Here is a 24,843-nt window from a genome sequence, read left to right on the forward strand (position 1 = left end):
TTTAAGGATGACTGTCTCAAGTAAACAGAGAGATCTACTCACGGCCCATTTACAAGGCTCCATATCCTTTCTGTACTCGCATTTGTAAAGAATTAGGAAAACACCAGAATTCAGTCAAAAGGTTAATATCAATCCTTATTGATATTAAGTATTAATGGTAATAAAACCATTCAAGTCTGTAACATTTACTTAGCACCTGCTTGGGCCAGGGGTTGTGCCAGGCATGGGAATCAGTGGGAAACAGGTCCATTTCCTCTTCTTAAGAAGCGTCAAGGTCAGGACAAACACACAAACCAATGGACTGAGCTATAGTAAAGATAAAATGGGCTTCTCTGATGGCTCAGCAGGTGAAGAATCCACCTGCAAAGCAGGAGACCCAGGAGATACGAGTTTGGTCCCAGGGTCAGGAAGATTCCCCTGGAGAAGGAAACAGCAACCCCTCCCAGTCTTCTTGCCTGGAAAATCCCCATGGACAGAGGAGCCTGGCCGACTACAGTCCATGGGGTTGCAGAGTCAGACACGACTGAGCATGCACGCACAAGCACAAATGCACAAAGATAAAAGCAATCAGAGCAAAGCGAGTACAGAGGAAGAAAGGGCCCGGCCCTGCAGTTGGGGGACCGTGAAAGGCAGGAGCGAAGTGGACTCCCCTGGTAGTAAATTAAACAGAGATCAGAAAAGACCTTGAAAATGAACCACAAAGAGAGTGGAACATGATTCCATAACTAAATTCTCTAGACACTTCCCCACCCTGCTCCTACCTAACTAGTAAAGATGCCAGTGTGAAGCTAAAATTGAGGAGGAGGTGTTTATGAGACCAAATGGTTCTCAGTGCTCACAGTCTCTGGAACAGCAGTTCTCGAACTGGAGTCTGACGACCCCCTGTATCAGAAGCACCCCGGGGAAGGGGATGTGAAAATGCAGTTTCCGAGTCCCAGTCCAGGCCACCCACTTAGAACTTGCAGGAATTCAGCCCAAAGCCACACCTTTACAAGCTCCCCAAGTGGTTGTCTTACTTTCCCTGGAGTTTGAGAATCCCTGCTCTGCATGCCCAGAGGAGCAGGGGACACAGCAGAGCATCTGGCTGCCCTGCACCCACAGCGACAAACAGCTTTATTCCCATATCCTCCTGAGCTGTGTGAGCATGCATGCTAAGTCGCTCCAGTCATGTCTGACTCTGTGTGACCCTGTGGACGATAGCCCACCAGGCTCCTCTGTCCATGGGATTCTCCAGGCAAGAATACTGGAGTGGGTTGCCATGTACTCCTCCGGGGAATCTTCCCGATCTAGGAATCAAACCTGCATCTCCTATGACTCCTGCTTTGCAGGTGGGTTCTTTACAACTGAGCCATCTGGGAATTCCTAGCCCCATCCAAACTTCTGGGGCCTTCCTGCAGCTGTGACCAGCAGAGCTTGTTCACCAGGCATAGCCTGTATACAGCAGCAAAGTTGAGAATTTTCTCCCCAAAATATCAGGAAGAAGGAATTCAAGGGAGAAGTCACCCCTAGTGTAGGCTCAGAACACACTGACATCAGGCAGATGATTATTTCAACATCAGTTAATACAAATGCATGGCAGAAGGTCCTCAGGAAAATCTTATGAGGTCACCAGCTCAGAATGCCTGGGAAGGGGGGTACCACAGTGAGTCTCAGAACACACTGACATCAGGCAGATGATTATTTCAACATCAATTAATACAAATGCATGGCAGAAGGTCCTCAGGAAAATCTTGTGAGGTCACCAGCTCAGAATGCCTGGGAAGGGGGGTACCACAGTGAGTCTCAGATATGTTGCTCCTCAAATTGCCAGGTTCACCCCCCAAACCACCACCAATTCAGCAGCTTGTGGATTCAGACACCTGGGTCTGGGCTTCTCCACTGACACTCTGGTGACTACCACATAACCTAAAAAATAAGGAGACAGACCCCCAAACTAGACTCTGCTTCCCCAGTTCTGTTCCTGCCTCTGGCTTGTAAGCATCAATCCCATTGGCAATTACCTAGAAAACAAGAGTTCTCATTACAGGACATGGTAAGGATGTGCATTCCACACTTATGCTGAATTTATTACTTATCCCTAACATAAAAAATGTTCATTGTTCTAGGCAAAACATCAACAACATAAACAGAAAAGAGTTCATTCCCCCCAAAGTGTTAGACACCTGTGAACCTGGGAGGAGGGAGGACAAGCCAAGATTTATCCCCAGGAGCAGAGGTGCACCCCATCCCCTGAGTGGTGATGAGAGACCATACTTTGTTAATTTGTGGACTAGCTCATACTTCATTCATTTCTGACTGGGGCAGGGCTCGAAAAGCGCAATTAGCAGCATCACAGGAAGATGCTGTGTAGACAGGACCAGACATTTCATCAAGCCCACATCCCAGGCCACACACGATGAAGGTTGTGGAGACTTCGGAAAAGATTCAGAGATGAAGCTCACACCTAAAACCCAGTGATGAAAAATGAAGGGAAGGAAGTTTGCTTAGCACCGCAGGCAGGAGGATCACAGTGCGACTGAGCCAGTCTTCAAGATTACCAGGTTTTGTTATGGAGAGGTTGCAGGCCAGTCTGTGTTCCCCCTCGGGGGCTTCCCCGGTGCCTCAGTCAGTAAAGAATCCACCTGCAATGCAGGAGACCCAAGTTTGATCCCTGGGTCAGGAAGATCCCCTGGAGAAGGGAATGGCAACCCTCTCTGGTATCCTTGCCTGGAAAATTCCACGGACAGAGGAGCCTGGCAGGCTACAGTCCATGGAGTCACAAGCGTCGGACACGATTTAGAGACTAAACCACCACTGTGTTTCCCCTCCACACCTGACTCTGGCATCAGAGATTTCTCTTAAAGATGAGAAGGCATTTCTGCTGGTGAGAATCGTGAACGTTGCAGGGAGAGCCTGAGGGTGCCCACAAAGCTCCTCCTCCTCCCCAGGGTCTTCAGAGAATAGGAGAGGTTCTTATGTGTCTGAAGGCGACTTGCTTGAAGAGTCGGGTGCCCTGACCCCAGGGTAATCTTCCAGACGCTTTATCAACAGTGTGAAGTCTGCTCCTTTCAAAGGTTATGACTCCATCCGCTCCGAGGGCAAGCCAGCTCTGTTCCTCCCCAGCGTCTCCCTGTTACTGAACAAGATGTGACCGCCTCATGCTCTCTTTCCCTTTGTCCTGCCCAGTGAGGAGCACCCGGGACCTCCAGGGCTACTTCGCTGACCGTCTGTACAAGTCCATGAAGGGGGCGGGCACCGACGAGGAGACCCTCATTGACATCATTGTGACCCGGGCTGAGGTAAGACGCATTTGGCTCCACCTTCTTGTTTTGCCACCACAGAGGTCATCAACAGATCACTTTTTTTAAGGGTGTATCTACAGAGATGGCCCTTGCTTTCCCAGACGTTGTGGAAGGACACTGTGCTGTGCTCCAGTCGGTTTCTTTTCATAAAAACACAATAACGATAGTGGCTTCTATGTCTTTTCCTTTTCCATCTTTGCTTTCCTGCACTGTGGGGCATGTGAGATCTCAGTTTCTGGACCAGGAATCACACCCATGCCCCTTGCAGTGGAAGTGCAGAGTCTTGACCACTGGACTACCAGGGAAGTCGGCAGCTTCTATTTCTGCCATCGGTGCCTCCGGAGAGCTTAGGGCGGTGTCTGGAAGGGACCTGGAGGGGCTGGTCTGGGTAGGGCAGCTCCTTTTTAAGGATGGTAAAGGCTCAGATGGTAAAGAGTCTGCTTGCCATGTGGGAGACCCCGGTTCAACCCCTGGGACAGGAAGATCCCCTGGAGAAGGCAATGCCTACCCACTCCAGTATTCTTGCCTGGAGAATTCCATGGACAGAGGAGTCTGGTGGGCTACAGTCCAGGGGTTGCAAAGGGTTGGACACGACTGAGTGACTAACACTTTCACTTGGCAACAGGTCACCCAGCAGCAGAGCCTTAGCAAGTCCTTTCCAGACTCCTGAGTTAGGCCTTTATTTCCTTAAACACACCCCCAAAGCACAATTCTGCACAAAAACCACATCAGTACCAGACAAGGTTTCCCAACCTTTTTAAAATTAGCGATCCCCGCACGAGGGAGCCTTTTTAGACCTCATTTTTTCCTAATCTTTACTCCCCTCCAAGAAACGTTAACACAGCGTACATTGTATATCTGTTTATGTTCCTTATGTATAGACATAGTTACATTTACATTAAAAGATTTGGATTCTTTTTTTCAGCCTCTAAGAACCAATTTTGCCCCTTTTGGGAGCATTATCGCCCCCCTCTGAGAATGCCTGAGCATAACAAAGGCCCAGGGAGAGAAATAGCCCGAAAAGTTTGGAAACAACTGTCAAGACTCAGATTCGGAATACAGGGCCACAGACAGGAGGAATTACAGAAGAGAGGGGAAGTGGCATTTCATCCACAGCAGAGAGACCTTGGAGGGTGAAGTGGAACTTGAACTTGAAAACCACTGACATCTTCCCTCAAAAACGTGTTAAATGAGGGGGAAGAGATACCAACCCAAATTCTGGCCCCCATATTTCTGACAAATAATACTTAACATCTGACACTGTTTTGAAACATAACTTAGCAACACGACCGTTCTTTCATTTTTATTTCTATTCCTGGAATTTCTCCTCCCTCTCTTTCTCCTCCTCCATGATTGATTCATATTTCCTTTTCTCTCCCAAAGCCCCTGTCCTTTCCTCCTCCTCTCTCCCTCCCCCAGTCTCTCTGCCACCCTCTTCACTTTGTTTTGGTTGCTCTGAATCTCTCTCTTTCCTTAATCTCTCCAGGTCTCTGCCTTCTCTGTCTCTCTGTCTCTTAGTATCTCAGGCCCAGCCAGAGTCTCCGCAGATCCTAGGACACTCCGAGGAGCAGGTTGGTGACAAAGGCCAGAGAGGATGCTAAAGAGCCCAGGGGTTGGAGCTCTCCGAGTGATCCCCAGGGTACCACGGTCACTCCAGCATGCTGGACTGTGGACTGTTTATTCCAGTATGCTCCGTCCTAGCTCAGTGCTGACCACAGGCCCTGGGTCACCTCCATATGGGGACCATTCCCTCTGAATGCTTCGGGCCAAGTTATATTGGCCAGGTCCCCTAGTCCCCCAAAGCTGCCTGATACTAGAAGAGAGCCCGGGAGAGCCCCATCCTGTCCCTGCACTCACCCACCTCCCCCAGCCAAGCAGCCTACCAGTCAAGGAAGCAGGGGACATGCGCCACCTGCCTGATCTCTTGCACAGCATCCATTTCCAACAGCCCTCCACTCTTCTACCCTCTCTTTCTGTCACTTTCTGTCTCCTGTTGGGCCCTCTAATTGGGATAGGAGAAAATAAGAACCAGAAACCTGGGCAATGGTCTGTGGGTCTCTCTAGAAAGCCCTTCCCGGGTGGCACTCGTGGTAAAGAATCTGCCTGCCAATGAAGGAGATGCAAGAGACACAGGTTTGATCCCTGGGTAGGGAGAATCCCCTGGAGGAGGAAAATGGCAGCCCACTCCAAAATTCTTGCCTGCAGAATTCCATGGACAGAGGAGCCTAGCAGGCTACAGTCTCTGGGGTCACAAAGAGTCGGACACAACTGAGCAACTGAACAAATACTAGAAAGCAAGATATAGTCTAATTTAAAAACAATAATGATAACAAACAAAATTGCAAACAGAAACCAAAAGAATTCCTGGTTAAAGAGAGCTCTGTGCTTCTTTTATGAGACTTCCTGTGTTTCATCTGGAATAACATCTTCCATGGCACAACTATTATCTCCTTTACTAGGTTGTAAGAGTCTTTAGAGCAAACCAATCTTTTTATTCATGTTTCTTAGGTCCTTTCTCCACCTCCAGCACCTAGGTGGTACCTTTTCAAGTTTTTCAATTGGTCCTTGAACAACACAGATTTGAACAGTGTGGGTGCTCTCATATGCAGATTTTTTTCAATAAATAATAGTACCTGTGTCCTCATTTTCAGATCTTTAAATTAACTGAGTGTGAGGAAAAGTTTGTATTTCCTTGTTGTTTAGTCACTAAGTGTTGTCTAACTCTTTTGTGACCCCATGGCCTGTAGCCCACCAGGCTCGTCTGTCCATGGGTTTTCCCGGGCAAGAATACTGGAGTAGCTTGCCATTTCCTTCTCCAGGGGGTCTTCCCAACTCAAGGATCAAACCCAAGTCTCCTGCATTGGCAGGCCGATTCTTTACCATTGAGTCACCAGGGAAGCCCTTGCCATTCAGTTCAGTTCAATTCAGTCGCTCAGTCGTGTCCGACTCTTTGCGACCCCATGAATTGCAACACGCCAGGCCTCCCTGTCCATCACCAACTCCCGGAATTCACTCAAGCTCACGTCCATTGAGTCGGTGTTGCCATCCAGCCATCTCATCCTCTGTTGTCCCCTTCTCCTCCTGTCCTCAATCCCTCCCAGCATCAGAGTCTTTTCCAATGAGTCAACTCTTCGCATGAGGTGGCCAAAGCACTGGAGTTTCAGCTTTAGCATCACTCCTTCCAAGGAAATCCCAGGGCTGATCTCCTTCAGAATGGACTGGTTGGATCTCCTTGCAGTCCAAGGGACTCTCAAGAGTCTTCTCCAACACCACAGTTCAAAAGCATCAATTCTTGGGTGCTCAGCTTTCTTCACAGTCCAACTCTCACATCCATACATGACCACTGGAAAAACCATAGCCTTGACTAGATGGACCTTTGTTGGCAAAGTAATGTCTCTGGTTTTGAATATGCTATCTAGGTTGGTCATAACTTTCCTTCCAAGGAGTAAACGTCTTTTAATTTCATGGCTGCAATCACCATCTGCAGTGATTTTGGAGCCCAATATGTAGTATCAAAAGAACTAAAGTTTGAGGCCTGATTCTATTCAAACTGTTTCAGGTTCCTGCCCTTGCATGAGTCATTGATCAATTCTTTCATTTTTGAGGCAGAAATAGCAATACACAGATTCTAGACTGCCCGGGAGTCAGTGTTCCTAATTCCTGTATTGTCAAGGGTCAATTGTAGATTCAAAATTAAGTCCTACAAATTGATGATGATTTGAATTTTGTTGTTTGGCACTAATATCCTTGCTGATCAAGGTATAAGAGACAAAAACAAAAAGCCTTCATTTCGAACTGTGTTGAGAATTTTTTTAACTTTATACTAAGAGTCGGCAAAGTGTGGCCAGCAAGTCAAATCAGGCTCACCATTCATTTTTATACAGCCCTATTATCAGAAAGTGATTATTTTAAAGTAACTGTAAAAAAAACCTCAAAGGAAAAATAATATGTTTGTAACACATAAAGTCATATGAAATTCAAGTTTTAGTGTCCATAAACCAAGTTGTACTGGAACATACCCACAGACACCCAGACACCTCTGCCACCTTTGGGGAGCTGAACTGAACTTTATTTTTCTCAGCTACAAAATAGGAAAAATAGTAACTCCAACTCCAAGGGTTGCTCTGAGGCATAAATGAGCAAGTGAGAATAATGTGCTCAGAACAGTGGCTGCCTGTGTTTACGGTGGAAACACTATAAACCTCCCATTGGCTATCATCTCTCTTACAGGTAGACCTTCAGGGGATAAAAGCCAGATTCCAAGAGAAGTACCAGAAGTCTCTCTCTGACATGGTTCGCTCAGACACCTCTGGGGACTTCCAGAAGCTTCTGGTCGCCCTCTTGCACTAAACCAACCCAGCGCAGCAGGAGCAGAGGAAGGCACCTTTGTTGAAAACCTCTCCCAAACCAGATTTGCAAATACAACTCCAGCATGAAACACCCTCAAGAGTCCTGGTTTATTTCACTGGCAGCTTGAGCCAAGTGTCCAGGCCAAGCTGCTTAAGTTAAGGGCGGCAACCTCAAGACGCTTGAATTGATCACCCTGAATGCTGGCTTAGTGAGTACCTGGGCAGCCTCTTAACTTTCCTTGAGGGTAATAACTGAAAGCTTTCTAAGCACAAATAAAGTCTGCAGTTGATGAAAAATCTATGCATTCGTAATAAAACCTTTAGAAGAATATGTCATACAGGGGTATGGATGTTTTGGGTAAAGAGAGAGTAGGTGAAGTACAAGAAAGACAAAATTAAGCAATTCATTCATTTTCCCTCTGTGTACTCAGTTTCAAATCCTCAATGTTAATTAAAGATGTGGATTATGCCTTCATCAGCTGCTTTTTCAAAGACTAGGTTGATTTCATTTTGGCTTTTGTCCTGGAAATATATGACTTGTGAAATTCAAACATGTTTGGAAAATGCAAACCGTTACGTTTATGGATAATCACCAAGGACAGACATCAAGGCCAACAGCAAGGAAACAATGGACTTGTCGATAAGAAATGTAACGAAGGGTATAATTCACTGATCTGCTACCTGGTTTAAATGGTCTTTCTTGCTCCTTTAGACAACTGACCCACTTGAGTCTTCTCTCTGATCTTCAAATACAATTAGGATGGGCACAGTGCCATTAGGATCAAGGTTAATGGTCTGACTCTTAAATGGATTAATTCTGTACCAATAGCATCTCTGTTCCAAGATGGTTGTCTCATAGCCACGTGCAACTCCACATAAAGGGGTCTGTCATGAGAACATGGGCACTTTGGTCTAATTATTATAGTCATCCTTCATTGGATGGTTATTTGTGCCTGGCACTGCTAAGTAGCTTACTTTCATATTTAATCTTCCCAACATCCCTTTAAGGTTAATATTGTTACCCATTTATTAGCTGAAGCAACTGAGACATTCAACAACCTGGCTAAATTCATTCACAAGTGACAGAACAGAGATTTGCATTCAGAGGTGGCTGAGTCCAGAATCCACACTGGTAACTGCTTTTCCTGGGAGAATAACACAAAGTACATGGAAATGGGTCTATACTCATTTACCTGCTTCAGTTCCTGCTGCTTGCCAATCACTGTTGCTGGGTTCTAGGGCTACAAAGACAAAGAGAACGCTAGCCACACCTTGGGCATTTCATTCCCCGGTCGCTGGTGTTGACAGATGCCTCAATACTCACCAGACCCTGTAAGTGCATTAAAGGTGGTGATGGTTTAGTCACTAAGTTGTTTCTGACTCTGCGACCCCGTGGACTATAGCCTGGCAGGCTCCTCCTCCATGGGATTCCCTAGGCAAGAATATGGATTGGGTTGCCATTTCCTTCTCTAGGGGATCTTCCTAACCCAGGGATCAAACCCACGTCTCCTGCATTGCATATGGATTCCTTATCACTGAGCCACCAGGGAAGCCCTAAGTACGTTAATATGGGCAGGTAAAGCTCTCCACCCTTGAGTAAGAAGAGGAGAACACAGGGCTCCGCCTGGGGGAACTTGGGGATGTGCTTCACAGAGATGCAGTCATGCTGGGGTTTGAGTGCATAGAAATCCTCCAGAAAAACAAAGAATGACATGTGTAGAGGCTTGGAAACATGATGGAGCATGATGTGTTCAGGAAGCGGTGAATCCCTTCCCCTGGGGCTTGCATGTGGGCAGAAGGAGAAGGCTGTGGAGGCAGGCAGTGAAGCTGCCGAGGTGTATGTTTGGGCCACATTAGCTGTGGCTTTGCTTCCCAAGTGTAGGCTTGGTCTTCTGGACAATGGTGGTCACTGGGAATGTTTGAGTGACTGAGAACATGATCAGATTTGGTCCTGGGAAATCACTTTGGTGGTGTAATCACCACAGAGCATATAGCCCAGACATACTGAGCCCTTCCCAGTGGTTGTAAAAGGGTGATCAACAAATGAAGACCTTACATTAACATCCCCATCCTCAACATACCCGTGTATCTACCTACCAGTCACTGCTGTCACTATGAGCTCTAGCAGGTAAATGGTTCGGTGACAAAACATACTCATATTTACTTGTTGTCAAAGCTGGCCTTTACTTTTTAAAAAGACAGTAACAAAAACAGCCAGTTCTTGGGATCTGAGCTAATAGTAAGGACAGAAACACCAACGGGCTACAAAGAGATCTATGGAAAACTACTGAAAACAGCCACCCTCGGAGAGTGTTGAAGGATGCGATTGACGTGAAGAAGAGAGGAAAGGGATTTCACAGGGAAGGAAGCAGGCCGAGGAAGATGGAGAAGCAGAGTCTTTTGTTCAAAGTCACACATAGCATCTTTTCAGGAGTTTTTGGAGATCTGTATATCTTCTTTGGAGAAATGTCTGTTTAGGTCTTCTGCCCATTTTTTGATTGGGTTGCTTGTTTTCCTAATACTGAGCTGTGTGAGCTGCTTATAAAATTAAATATATATACAAATAGAAATATATATTATATAAATATATTACATAAATAAATGTCTATATATAAATTTTATTTATTTATAAAATTTATATAATACACTTATTTCTAAATTTATATGTATTTACATTATATAAATTTATATGTGAATTTATAAATATACATTTAATTATATATACTGTATGGCATTTAAAAAAAATAAAAGACATTGGGATAAAGAAAAAGTCACACAAAAGAAGAATGAATCAGGGCCAGAATTCAAACCCAAGTCCTTCTGACCCTGATGTCTGAGCTCTTTGCCACACGAGCTCATGGCCACACGGGGTTTCCCCCAAAGCTTGCCACACAAGGCACAAGGCACCTCCCTGATGTTGCTCAGCGCTCACGCTCACAAGCAGAAGCCAGTTTTTTGTGCCTGACCTGGGGGCTGCCTCAGAGAGAACTCCCATCCGGTCTGCCCCCTGAGTGCCCCACCCTCCAGTCCCCTGGTCAGGAACCCCCTCCTTTTCCCTTGCTACACCCCTGCCCTGTCCGGGCTCCCCCTCCCCGCTCCCCAAGCCCCCACTCTCCGAGGGCAGGGTGGCCAGTGGGGATGGGGAAGGAGGAGAGGACAGAGGTAGAAGGAAGGGGGGGCAGGCAACCCTGCCTTGTCACCTGCCCTGCCCCCACCCCACTCCCTTCCTCCAGGGCCGCTCACTGGCGACATCCTAGTTCTTGCCACCCAGGGGGGTTGAGGAGGTGGGGAGTGGGTGCCAATCTCTCCTCTGGGGCTGCAGGAAGAGCAGACAGGTCCCATGGGTGCATGGGGTAACTTGCCACCCATTTCCCCAGGAAATTCCCTTCTGAGCCCTGACAGGTTCATCCCCAGAGACTCACCTGGCCACAGCTGGTTGGTGACGCAGACTTTGGGACACTTGCCTGTGGGAAGCTGGGCAGATGCTGAGGTTCCCCCTGAGGAGCAAAGGGAGTCCCACAACCCACCGCAGGTGCTCCAGCTCCCTGGCCGCTCCTCCCAGGGGCTCTGGAGCCCCTTATGCAGGCCCACTCTCAATTTTTGTGGGTCCCAGCCCACCTTCTCAATTTTCCCTTTCTGTGGAAACAGTGCAGCCCACACACCCAAGTGCTGTCCACAGCCCTGCCATGAACCTTGGGGGGAGGTTGGTGCCTGCCTGGAAGCCATCTCAGGGCCCCAACAAAGACAAGGTCTAGAGAAAGGGCTTCAAGCTGCAGGTCAGTGTGTCTCCTCGGCCCCATGCACCCCTCACCCAACAGGAGAACTGCAGCTAGGTGGGGACAGGGTATCTTCCCTGAGAGAGGGGCCCAGAGCAGGGAGTCCTTTCCATGAGCCATTCTGAGCGGCAATGGCCACTTGCCTTCTTACCTTCCTCCAGCCTCCCATCTCTTCTCCTCTCAGGAGACCAGAGCCAGCTCAGGCTGCTGGAACCTTGTATGAGCCTTAATCACATCAAATGAGCAAACTACCCGCCTCCATCAACACCCACAGATTGCCATCTGCTGCCCTGGTGACTCCACCTAACCAGACCTCTGGGGTCTGATTCAGCCTCGAGACAGATCACCCTTGGCCATTTTTCTCTTCTTTATTTTGGCTCTTCCCTCACCCGGACTTAGGATCATCAAAGGTAAGGGGCTGGAGGGCAACTGACTCCCATTCTAATCACGCAACACGAGCAGGATCAGAGAACCTCCCGCTAGCCGGGTGCAGTGTTGGGCCGTGAGGATGCAAAGGTGAGTCAGTCACACCTGGTTCTGCCCTCAGAGAGCTTCCTGTCCAGGGGGAGACACACATTTACCAAGCAAACAAAATGAAACTGTTAGTCGCTTAGTCGTGCCCGACTCTTTGTGACCCCATGGACTGTAACCCACTAGGCTTCTCTGCCCATGGAATTCTCCAAGCAAGAATACTGGAGTGGGTTTCCATTCCCTTCTCCAGGAGATCTTCCTGACCCAGGGATCAAACCCAAGTCTCCCGCACTGCAGACAGATTCTTTGCCATCTGAGCCACCAGAGGGCCCAAGTAAACAAACCAAGAGAGAAAATAATCACAGATTATGATACCAACAATTAAAGGAATGAAGTGGTGGTTGGGTTTGAGGGACAGAGAAAGGAACCACTTTAAACGTAGCAGCTGGGACCTACTTCTCAGAGGAGAAAGCATTGAACATTAAAACATAAGTAATAACAGAGAATCACCCATATTGATGTTTTCGATATCATGTGGTGTTGGAGAAGACTCTTGAGAGTCCCTTGGACTGCAAGGAGATCAAACTAGTCAATCCTAAAGTAAATCAACCTTGAATATTCATTGGAAGGACAGATGCTGAAGCTGAAGCTCCAATACTTTGGCAACCTGATGCGAAGAGCTGACCCATTGGAAAAGAAGACCCTGATGCTGGGAAAGATTGAGGGCAGGAGGAGAAAGGGGTGACAGAGGATGAGATGGTTAGATGGCATCACTGACTCAATGGACATGAGCTTGAGCAAACTCCTGGAGATAGTGAAGGACAGGGAACCCTGGTGTGCTGCAGTTCAGGGGGTTGTAAAGAGCTGGACATGAGCAACTGAACAACAACTACCCATATCTCAGGTGGAGGAGATTCAGCATCCAGGACAGATGAGGGCAACTTGGGACAACATGGGAAAGAGCAGGGGTGATCTGGAAAGCCTTGGCTGGCCAGTGTGGTCGATGCTCTGTGAGTGAGGGCAGGGTGAGGGGTGGTCAGCAAGGCAGGAACAGGAATCCATAGGCCACGGTAAGGTGTCTGGGTCTGATTCCAAGTGTCTATCCTGTGGGAGAGCCCCACGTTCAAACTCTGAGGTTCCACCTCTAATCCACACTGGTTAAGAGGTGCAACCATCTGGGTTCCCAGTATGACTGGGATCAGGTCAGGGTGGGGGCTGATATCATCCAAGCACAGTCCCAGAACAGCTCACCTTCCCTCTTCTCAGTGCTGAGTTTCTCTTAGAGGATTTGGGGTCCCTTCCCACAAAGTGACTTAGAACCATGTGACCATGTCATAGAGTTTCTAGAAACACTGGATCCCACTGGATCACATTGAAGGGCTGTGGTGTGTTGGTAAATGTTTAACAGTTAACTCTCTTGGGGGAGGGGTAGCTGATCTCTAGCCTTTGCTGATTTCTGGGGTATAAATACTCCACTGTAGCCAATTTCCTAAGTTACTAATGTTACTGAACAGAAGAGTGCACACCCATCTAGTGCTCCCATTATACAAATACAACAGATGCAAATGACTTCAAGAGCACGAATACAAGTAAAATGTAGTAAATAATTAGACAGTGATAAATTCTGAGTATCTATTACACTTGTTATCAACATAATTTTTGTTGTTGCTCAGCCACTAAGTAGTGTCTGACTCTTTGCAAGTCTATAGACTGTAGCCCTGTCAGGCTCCTCTGTCCATGAGATTTCCCAGGCAAGAATACTGGAGTAGGTTGCCATTTCTTTCTCCAGGAGATCTTCCTGGATCAGGGATTGGACTCATGTCTCCTGCATTGGCAGGCGAAAATTCTTTACCACTGAGCCACCAGGGAAGCCTCAATTTAATTGTAGCTTTACATAATATAATTTTTAACAGTGACTGTGATTAACAACCAGCTCATCAAATGTGTGAAAAATTAACAATTAGCTCCCATGAACCAATGGGAGACAACACTAGCACTCTGTTTGTTGTAAGTTTCCATCCCATTTCTTCCAGAAGACTCCTGAGACAATTCATACCCTATCCCCAGGTACCTGCACAAGAAGGGATTATCCTGAACAGTGATTGTCCTCTTCCCTCGTGGCAATGGATTGCTACCTACCTTACATTTTAGGGACACAGTGAATGGTTGTGTATGTTGTCTACTGAACAAGGCTGCCTGACAGAGGGAATGTTTGGGACCTGAAATCCAGCCCTAGGACTGCAGGTGCCTAGAGAGGGCACCTTCCACTACTATTCACTGAGGTGCCATATGGACTGGTCCTGGAACTGTAAGTAATCTATTTTACCTACGAAAGGCCATTTGTTGAGAGGCCTTGATGAGAGACCATCAAGAGACTCCTCCCTGGACAAAATGCTTCTACCAGCTTCTTATTCTTAAAAAAAATTCATGCTCTGCCCCTCTTGGCACCCCACATAGTCATATAATCAATTCCTGTAAATCTAAGGAGGGTGTTTAAAAGTAAAGATTAAGAAGAAAAAGATGAGAATAACGATCCAGAAGATGAGACAGAGGTTTTATCACATACGCGGAGATAGATGCGAAAGCAGAAAGGGATACCCAGGTTGCCTTCAGGAGGGTATCAGCCCAATCAGGACACTGTGTTCCTGTGTCAGTGGTGCAGAGTCTGGCTGCTTCAGCAGCAAAAGAGTGATGCCCAGGACTCCTCCAGGCTGCAAACTAGCTATTTCTACACTACAGCCAATAAAAATGCCTCAGATAAGCCCTCAGAAGCTGGATAAGCCAAGAAACAACAGTGCTGGGAAATGGTATTCGCCTCTCCATACCGACAGCAAGAACTGCCACACTGAGCTCAGACAGATGTCAAGGCTGCCTGTTTGTGTCACTACAATTTCTTACGTGACCAGAACTTGGAGTGACGACCAGTATGTTTAAAGACATTGGGTCAAGAGAAAGGAAAGTGGCTGGGGGATAGGAGGGTTCCAGAGCAAACCTTTTATGTTTTAGGTTTACAGAAAAGTAAAATTATATTAGAGAGTTCCCGTATATCATCCTCCCAGTTTTCCAAATATATCATTTATATGGTACATTTATCACAACTTGTGAACTAAGATGGGCTTCCCTGGTGGCTTGGATGGTAAAGAATCTGCCTGCAGGGCAGGAGACCAGGGTTTGATCCCTGGGTCAGGAAGATGCCCTGGAGAAGGGAACGACAACCCACTCCAGGATTCTTGCCTGGAGAATTCCACGGACAAAGGAGACTGCTGGGATACAGTCCATGGGGTGGCAGAGTCGGACACAATGTAGAGACTGAACAACAACTTTGGGTTATAATTCAAGACTACACTGTTCATTTTGTTGCTCAAATTGTTCCAGCTTTGTCTATTGGGAGCTCTTGCAGTTTGCTCCTATGTCCCTTGAACATACCCTCTTGCTTTGCCTCTTGAATATTTCTTTTATCTCTGGCACTATATGATGCTCGATGTTCATTCTGCATATTTCCTTCCCAGCCCTACAACCTGCCATTTCTCCAGGAAATCCTGTTCCTTTTACGGGAGAATGATATTAGAAACCAAAGTCTGGGCACAGGATGTGCTCATTGCTTCCAGGTGCACTCAGTAGACAGAGTTTGGAAACATAAGGGCGTATACTAATCCAGGCATGCATCGTATCTCCATTTATACATACATGTAGGTAGATAATACAGCTGCATAGGTATGGATGTAGATGTAGACATAGGCATAAATCCGCCTGCAATCACATTACGCTAAACACAAGTTCATACCATATCTTCAGCTTTCATTCGGTACCACATTGCTCATGCTAGGAAGACATTTGACATTTAAAAAAAATAATAAACAGTATCATGTTTTTAAAATTTTTGCTTTCCACAAGTATGTTGTTAACATATAGAAATGGCATTGAGTTTTTTTTCTTTTTTTGGCCATACAACGCTGCCTGCAGAACTTCCCCCACCAGGGGTCAAACCTGTTCCCCCTGCAGTGGAACGGCAGAGTCTTAACCACTGGACCACCAGGGACGTCTGATTTTTGACATCTTGAAAACATTGTGAGACAATGACACATAATTAGCATCTTTCAGAATCACGGGTTGCACACCCAGGCAGCATTGGACTCACTCTGCTTTTATCAAACTTTCCTTTCTTTGGGAGGGAAGTTCCTGGAAAAAGAAGCCATGGGAAGAAGCAAGGAAAACCACACAGTGGCCTGCGTGTGCCGCTGTTTGAGTGCATCTCCCTTTTGAATGGCAGACTTTGTGCCCAGGTCTCAGGAGAAAGGGTAGGCCATGGCAGAGTGGGCCTTGGACCTCCCCTACCAGGTACCCAAGGAATTGTCCTTAGGTTCTGAAGACAATGCTCCAAGGCTCCTTTGTGACTAAACCAGAAACACTAACCCAGAAGTCTTCTGTTCCTAAGGTAACCAACTTTCAATGAGTTCAAACTGTGTTCAGCTGGGACTTCCCCAATTGTCCAGTGGCTAAGACTCCATGCTTCAACTGCAGGGGACATGGGTTCAATCCCTGGTTGAGGAACTAAGATCCCACATACCATGTAGTGTGGCAAAAAAAAAAAAAAAAAGTGTTCAGCCAATACTGATACAACTCAAAGGAAAGAGAAACAAAGATCATCTTTAGTGTCAGAATCATAAGACAGTGGGTTTTCATGCCAGTCTCTTCCTGTAAATGACTTTTGTTCCCTGATAAATGTAACTTCAGAATTCCTTAGAACAAGGATGTCTCAGGACAAAAGAGGCCTGAAGCATTTTTAGACACTGGGCTAGAAGGAAAAAAGCACTGGTTTTGAATCATTCCTCACTGTGAGTAATGTGGACCAAGATAATATGACTCACAAACCAAAATGGACACACTAATTGGCTGAACTCTGAACCCAACCCACATATTAATTTTTTTTTAACTGCACTGAAAACAAAATCAAAGTTGTTGTTTTTAAAATCCTACTGAACCAGTTCAAATTAGAACCAGTCTTTGGAAATGGTAGAGCCAGAAGAAACAAAAATTAGAAAGGCAAAATCATTTCAAACTGAAGTGATTTCATTCACTTCAAGTGTCTGGTACATACAAATATGCACTGTATATGTATTTCTATCAGGAGATCTTTTAATTGAATCTCACTTAACCAATTTGCCACATCCTCTGTATAGAGTCTATTGGTGGAGGTCCTGGATGCCCTGAAGGCTGGTGGCTGGTAGAGCACTGGGCAGGAAGCCCTCCCTTCTGGTGGGTCATGCCTATGGCAAGAGTTCCCCAAATTTGCTCCCTAACCTATCTTTACCTATTGTACTCCCTACTATAACTACATAATGTAATTCGCTATCAAAGAAGTCAATCAACTATAAATTCAAAAAGAAAAATTTTCTTGTTTCTATGAAAGTTAAATCAAATACTTTGGAAAGATCAAGGTGCGTTGCATTTAAAATAAAAAGACTGAACAGCACTGATGCCCATCAGTAGCTCATCTGTGAAGAAAAACTTCTCAATAAATCAATGTATATTTGAATGCTTTTTATGAACAATAAAATTATGTATGTTTCATTGTAATGATTCTTTGCTTTCCGCTTAAATAAAATGGCCTATTGCTCTTATCCAGTGTGTCTGACAAGAGGGTTTCCACACGGTAAGTACTTTTTCTTCCTTCTGAAGCACTTATCTGTCCATGATGATTACACAGGCTTTTCTTCTGGTCAGAGACTTCCAAGGCCTCAACACTGCCTTCTCTTTCTCTGGATACCTAACCCCCTGTGCAGTGATTAAGAGCAAGGAGGGCCTGAGGAGAGAAAGACCATGGAGGCTCCATTCTCAGGCTGTGCTGCTTTGGGAAGCCACTTGCCCTCCTGAGACTCAGTTTCCTCTTCTATGAAATGGGGATGATAACAGTTCAGAAGCTTCCCTATTTAAGGACCAGAGGTAAAAGAGCCTCCATAGGCAAGAACAATACACCTCCAGGACAAACAAGGCATCTTGCTAACAAGAGATGTCTTCAGAGGTCACTGATTCAGTGTCATTTTGAGTCTACCAAAAACATCAGCAACAACTTGATTCATGCATATGCTGAGGAGCTAAACCTACCCAGTAGGATCTCAGTGAGGGTTAAATGAGATAAAGTATCAGAAAGCCTTAGCAAAGAGATGGACCCATCACACGAGCTCCCTATATGCTTGCTGAATTTTTGTCTAGCCAAGTCACCCCATCCTCTGCGCTAAATGGCCATGATTTCTGAAATGGGATCACAAAGGAGTCTATCGCATGAGGAAGTGAATCTAGGTTGCTACTACCAAATGGATTCAGGACTCCCACCTTTCCCCACCTGGACTAACAAGACAGACTGCGGTGGTCTCCCTGCCTCCAGCCACGTCCCTCTTCCAGGCTGTCTCATCTCACAGCCAGCACTGCCGCGCTCCTAACCACAGCTCTCCCCCACACTGATCCCAGGTTCCCAGAAGGGTCTGCTTCTCTTATACCTCAAGCCTTTATGCTTCCTCTCCAGGGGTGGATGTCCAACTAACATCTCATACGAAAGGCATCCAAAGAAAAATCTTGATTTCTCCCACAAAACCAGTTCCCTTCCTGGTCTTTCCTATCTTGGTAACCACGCCCAACTACCCAGTTGTTCAAGCCAACATCATCTTTGATTTATTCCATCCCTCAGTCCTCAAGGGCCAAGAATCAGAAGTCCTATTGTGATAGTTCTATTGCTCAAAATATCATCGCTTTTCCATGTTTACCCACCTCTAAAGCTCTCACTCCAGGTCAGGCCTCCACTCTCTCTAATCTGAATCACTACAATGGCTTCATATCTCTGTTTTCTGCTTCCCTGGTTGCTTTATCTCTGACTCCTTATAGAACTGACCCACTCTCCGCTTATTCACCAGGCATCAGTTACACAGGCCTTTTTTCTGTTCTTCAGACTTGCCAGGCTTCCTCCTGCCTCCAGACTTCTGCACTTGTAGTTTCCTCCACCTAGAACTCCCCTTCTCCCAGACGATCCTGTGATCCCATCTCAGCATACGTCTCCTCCTCCAGAGGCCTACATCAGCTACCCCATCGAGTGTCCTTCCCATCACTGCCCTCCAAACACACCCAAATTCTTCCTTCAACCTTATGGCATTTTTGACTTCATAACAGTTGTTGCCATCCAAAGTTATCTTATTTGTTTATAATATTCATGTCTACCCTGTAACCCCAGGGGTGAACAATGCCTGGGACTTGGTTGTTGTTGCTCAGTTGCTAAGTCATGTCCAACTCTGCAGCCCCATGGACTACAGACCATCAGGCTTCTCTGTCCCTCACCATCTCCTGGAGTTTGCTCTAACTAAGTCCACTGAGTCAGTAATGCCATCCAACCATCTCATCCTCTGTTGGCCCCTTCTCCTCCTGCCTTCAATCTTTCCCAGCATCAGGGTTTTTTCCAAGGAGTCAGTTCTTCACATCAGGTGGCCAAAGTATTGGAGTTTCAGCTTCACCATCAGTCCTTCCAGTGAGTATTCAGGGTTGATTTCCTTTAGGATTAACTAGTTTGATCTCCTTGCTGTCCAAGAGACTTTCAAGAGTATTCTCCAGCACCACAATTCGAAAGCATCAGTTCTTCAGTGCTCAGCCTTCTTTATGGTCCAGCTCTCACATCTGTACATGACTACTGGAAAGAAATGAACACCTAGCACAATTTCCTTCTTCCCCCTTTCCGCCAGCTTTATCCTTTGTGTGTGTGTGTGTGTGTGTGTGTGTGTGTGTGCGTTTTAAGAATTTTTTTTATGTGAACCATTTTTAAAGTCTTTATTAAATCTGTTACAATATTGTTTCTGTTGTGTTTTTTTATGTCCTGGTTTTTGGCTGTGAAGCATGTGGGATCTTCGCTCCCCAACCAGGTACTGAACTTGCATCCCCTGCCTTGGAAGGTTAAATCTTAACCACTAGATCACCAGGAAAGGCTCCCAACTTTATCCTTTGTCTTCCACTTTTCCCTTCTGTTGTAGCATCTTGCCTTGCCTGCCCCACCTTCATGTAGCCAGCCCCCGCCTTCTAAGCTCTCCCTTTTACACAATTCCATCAGAGCCCTTAAAGTATTATTCTTCATCATTCTCTTTGTCCACGTCCCCAACTAGACCAGGAGATCCATGTGATGAAGGACCACATCTTCCTCAGCCTTCCAGGCCCAACTCATACAGCAATTCTCTACATCTCTCACCTCCCTGCCAACCCTGATCACGCGTGCTTGCATGCTAAGTCGCTTCAGTCGTGTCCGACTCTTTGGGACCCTGTGGTCTGTAGCCTACCAGCCTCCTCTGTCCATGGGATTCTTTAGGCAAGAATACTGGAGTGGGTTGCCATGCCCTCCTCCAGGGGATCTTTCCAACTCAGGGATCAAACCCATGTCTCCTGTGGCTCCTGCTCTGCAAGCAGTTTCTTTACCACTGAGCCACTTCAGAAGCCCTGATCAGGAGATTATTTCATATCTAATCTTTTCCTCGTTTGAGGTCAGGAAGGGCGGCTGTAAGGAGATACCCTCGTCCAAGGTAAGGAGCAGCGGCTGCGCTTTGCTGGAGCAGCTGTGAAGAGATACCCCACACCCAAGGTAAGAGAAACCCAGGTAAGATGGTAGGTGTTGCAAGAGGGCAACTGAGGGCAGACACACTGAAACCATACTCACAGAAAACTAGTCAATCTAATCACACTAGGACCACAGCCTTGTCTAACTCAATGAAACCAAGCCATGCCCGCAGGGCAACCCAAGACGGGCGGGTCATGGTGGAGAGGTCTGACAGAATGTGGTCCACTGGAGAAGGGAATGGCAAACCACTTCAGTATTCTTGCCTTGAGAACCCCATGAACAGTAGGAAAAGGCAAAATGATAGGATACTGAAAGAGGAACTCCCCAGGTCAGTAGGTGCACAATATGCTACTGGAGATCAGTGGAGAAATAACTCCAGAAAGAATGAAGGGATGAAGCCAAAGCAAAAACAATACCCAGCTGTGGATGTGACTGGTGATAGAAGCAAGATCTGATGCTGTAAACAGCAACATCGCATAGGAACCTGGAATGTCAGGTCCATGAATCAGGGCAAATTGGAAGTGGTCAAACAAGAGATGGCAAGAGTGAATGTTGACATTCTAGGAATCAGCGAACTAAAATGGACTGGAATGGGTGAATTTAACTCAGATGACCATTATATCTACTACTGCGGGCAGGAATTCCTCAGAAGAAATGGAGTAGCCATCATGGTCAACAAAAGAGTCCAAAATGCAGTACTTGGATGCAATCTCAAAAACGACAGAATGATCTCTGTTTGTCTCCAAGGCATGCTATTCAATATCACAGTTATCCAAGTCTATGCCCTAACCAGTAATGCTGAAGAAGCTGAAGTTGAACAGTTTTATGAACACCTACAAGACCTTTTAGAACTAACACCCAAAAAAGATGTCCTTTTCATTATAGGGGACTGGAATGCAAAAGTAGGAAGTCAAGAAACACCTAGAATAACAGGCAAATTTGGCCTTGGAATGCGGAATGAAACAGGGCAAAGACTAATAGAGTTTTGCCAAGAAAATGCACTGGTCATACCAAACACCCTCTTCCAACAACACAAGAGACACATGGACATCACCAGATGGTCAACACCGAAATCAGGCTGATTATATTCTTTGCAGTCAAAGATGGAGAATCTCTATACAGTCAACAAAAACAAGACCAGGAGCTGACTGTGGCTCAGATCATGAACTCCTTATTGCCAAATTCAGACTCAAATTGAAGAAAGTAGGGAAAACCACTAGACCATTCAGGTATGACCTCAATCAAATCCCTTATGATTATACAGTGGAAGTGAGAAATAGATTTAAGGGCCTAGATCTGATAGATAGAGTGCCTGATGAACTATGGAATGAGGTTCATGACATTGTACAGGAGACAGGGATCAAGACCATCCCCATGGAAAGGAAATGCAAAAAAGCAAAATGGCTGTCTGGGGAGGCCTTACAAATAGCTGTGAAAAGAAGAGAGGCGAAAAGCAAAGGAGAAAAGGAAAGATATAAGCATCTGAATGCAGAGTTCCAAAGAATAGCAAGAAGAGATAAGAAAGCCTTCTTCAGTGATCAATGCAAAGAAATAGAGGAAAAGAACAGAACGGGAATGACTAGAGATCTCTTCAAGAAAATTAGAGATACCAAGGGAACATTTCATGCAAAGATTGGCTCGATAAAGGACAGAAACGGTCTGGACCTAACAGAAGCAGAAGATATTAAGAAGAGGTGGCAAGAATACACAGAAGAACTGTACAAAAAAGATCTTCATGACCCAGATAATCATGACGGTGTGATCACTAATTTAGAGCCAGACATCCTGGAATGTGAAGTCAAGTGGGCCTTGGAAAGCATCGCTACGAACAAAGCTAGTGGAGGTGATGGAATTCCAGTTGAGCTGTTTCAAATCCTGAAAGATGATGCTGTGAAAGTGCTGCACTCAATACGCCAGCAAATTTGGAAAACTCAGCAGTGGCCACAGGACTGGAAAAGGTCAGTTTTCATTCCAATTCCAAAGAAAGGCAATGCCAAAGAATGCTCAAACTACCACACAATTGTATTCATCTCACACACTAGTAAAGTAGTGCTCAAAATTCTCCAAGCCAGACTTCAGCAATACGTGAACCGTGAACTCCCTGATGTTCAAGCTGGTTTTAGAAAAGGCAGAGGAACCAGAGATCAAATTGCCAACATCTGCTGGCTCATGGAAAAAGCAAGAGAGTTCCAGAAAAACATCTATTTCTGCTTTATTGACTATGCCAAAGCCTTTGACTGTGTGGACCACAATAAACTGTGGAAAATTCTGAAAGAGATGGGAATACCAGACCACCTGACCTGCCTCTTGAGAAACCTATATGCAGGTCAGGAAGAAACAGTTAGAACTGGACACAGAACAACAGACTGCTTCCAAATAGGAAAAGGAGTCCGTCAAGGCTGTATATTGTCACCCTGCTTATTTAACTTCTATGCAGAGTACATCATGAGAAATGCTGGGCTGGAAGAAACACAAGCTGGAATCAAGAGTGCTGGGAGAAATATCAATAACCTCAGACACGCAGATGACACCACCCTTATGGCAGAAAGTGAAGAGGAACTAAAAAGCCTCTTGATGAAAGTGAAAGTGGAGAGTGAAAAAGTTGGCTTAAAGCTCAACATTCAGAAAATGAAGATCATGGCATCCAGTCCCATTACTTCATGGCAAATACATGGGGAAACAGTGGAAACAGTGTCAGACTTTATTTTTTGGGCTCCAAAATCACTGCAGATGGTGATTGCAGCCATGAAATTAAAAGACGCTTACTCCTTGGAAGAAAAGTTATGACCAACCTAGATAGTATCTTCAAAAGCAGAGACATTACTTTGCCGACTAAGGTCCGTCCAGTCAAGGCTATGGTTTTTCCAGTAGTCATGTATGGATGTGAGAGTTGGACTGTGAAGAAGGCTGAGCACCGAAGAATTGATGCTTTTGAACAGCGGTGTTGGAGAAGACTCTTGAGAGTCCCTTGGACTGCAAGGAGATCCAACCAGTCCATTCTGAAGATCAGCCTTGGGATTTCTTTGGAAGAAATGATGCTAAAGCTGAAACTCCAATACTTTGGCCACCTCATGCGAAGAGTTGACTCATTGGAAAAGACCCTGATGCTGGGAGGGATTGGGGGCAGGAGGAGAAGGGGAGGATCGAGGATGAGATGGCTGGATGGCATCACTCACTCGATGGACATGAGTCTGAGTGAACTTGGGAGTTGGTGATGGACAGGGAGGCCTGGCGTGCTGTGATTCATGGGGTCACAAAGAGTCGGACATGACTGAGCTACTGAACTGAACTGACTCTTTTCCTCCACCCTCTTCTCTACGCAGTGCCACCTCTGTAGCACTTATCATCATCCCAAATCATCTCATCTCTGGTTACTCAGTTATTTGTTCTGCTTATCTTTTAGCATTACCTGCCTCCCACACTGTATCTCTGGTGACTAGAACAGTGGCTGACACATAGTAGGTGCTCAATAAAGATCTATTCACAACAGGCTTATTCAATACATTTGTTAAATGAAGGACTGTCCATCAATTAGCCACTGTGGCCACTATATATCTCAGGATACCCAAAGAGGAGGGGCATTCAATGCTATGTTTACAGCAGTCACTGATTGTTTCCAAAACAAGATACAGGGACATGATTCATGAAAATCACATTCTGAAGCACATGTTGATGCAGAGACGGGAAAGGGGAGGGGAAGAGAGGCAAGGAGACAATTGTCTACTGAGCAAACTGGGTCTTCAACTGTTCCAGGGCATCCACAGCCTGAAGGACTGACCAGTTGCTTCTTTTGTTTGGCATTGAGAGCCCAGTCAGGAGCGGCAGGTTTCTCTACAGCTCTACCAATTCCATGCCAATTAGTCCAATTAGAAGCAGGTCTGTAGATTAACTGCCCAGATGTTTGATTTCATCAGAGGTCACATGGCTTATGCAGCCCAAGAAGATTAACATAGATCTTGGCACACAGAGGATGGGGGAAGGGACGACACTCAACCAAACAGGTCTCAAAGGCCAAGAAGGTTTAAAGGCGTTTCAACAGTCCCTTTCCCAGAGGGAGACCTCAGGTCACCTGGCCTTCTCCAGGACCTTCAACCTGGGCCAGCTGGAGAGAGTAGGGACATGAGATTTGCTGCAACGTCAGCTTGGCATCTTCCATGTGACATGAAATGAATATTAACCCTGTTAAGTCATCCCAGGCCCCCAGCATTGCTGAAGACGTGACAAGTAGAAGTTGCACCATGTGGCCGCCACAAGGGCAGAGAAAACGGAGGCTGGACTGAGCCAGCCAATGGGGCCAGCAGAACAGAAGCCAGGTGAGGGGTTGCCAGCCACCAGTCCCCAAAATAATGTTTCATCAGAGGACATATGAGTCCTGGCTAGGA

General features: G+C 46.1%; 1 protein-coding gene across 4 annotated transcripts in view; it reads left to right on the forward strand.

Annotated features, from left to right (window-relative positions):
• Positions 1 to 8,016, forward strand: part of ANXA13 (annexin A13) — a 57,757-nt gene extending 49,741 nt beyond the window's left edge. For 2 of the 4 annotated variants that reach the window (XM_068983795.1, XM_068983796.1), the window contains exons 10-11: positions 3,166 to 3,278; positions 7,512 to 8,015. In XM_068983795.1, the coding sequence (XP_068839896.1) occupies positions 3,166 to 3,278; positions 7,512 to 7,631 (233 nt within the window). In that variant the 3' untranslated portion in view covers positions 7,632 to 8,015. Of the gene's footprint in view, positions 1 to 3,165; positions 3,279 to 7,511 lie in introns of all 4 variants that reach the window. The other 2 variants (XM_068983794.1, XM_068983793.1) reach the window with 1 other exon arrangement.
• The last annotated feature ends 16,827 nt before the right edge of the window (positions 8,017 to 24,843 follow it).

This window comes from Capricornis sumatraensis, chromosome 11 (genome assembly GCF_032405125.1).
Source record: "Capricornis sumatraensis isolate serow.1 chromosome 11, serow.2, whole genome shotgun sequence".
NCBI classification, from domain to species: Eukaryota; Metazoa; Chordata; class Mammalia; order Artiodactyla; family Bovidae; genus Capricornis; species Capricornis sumatraensis.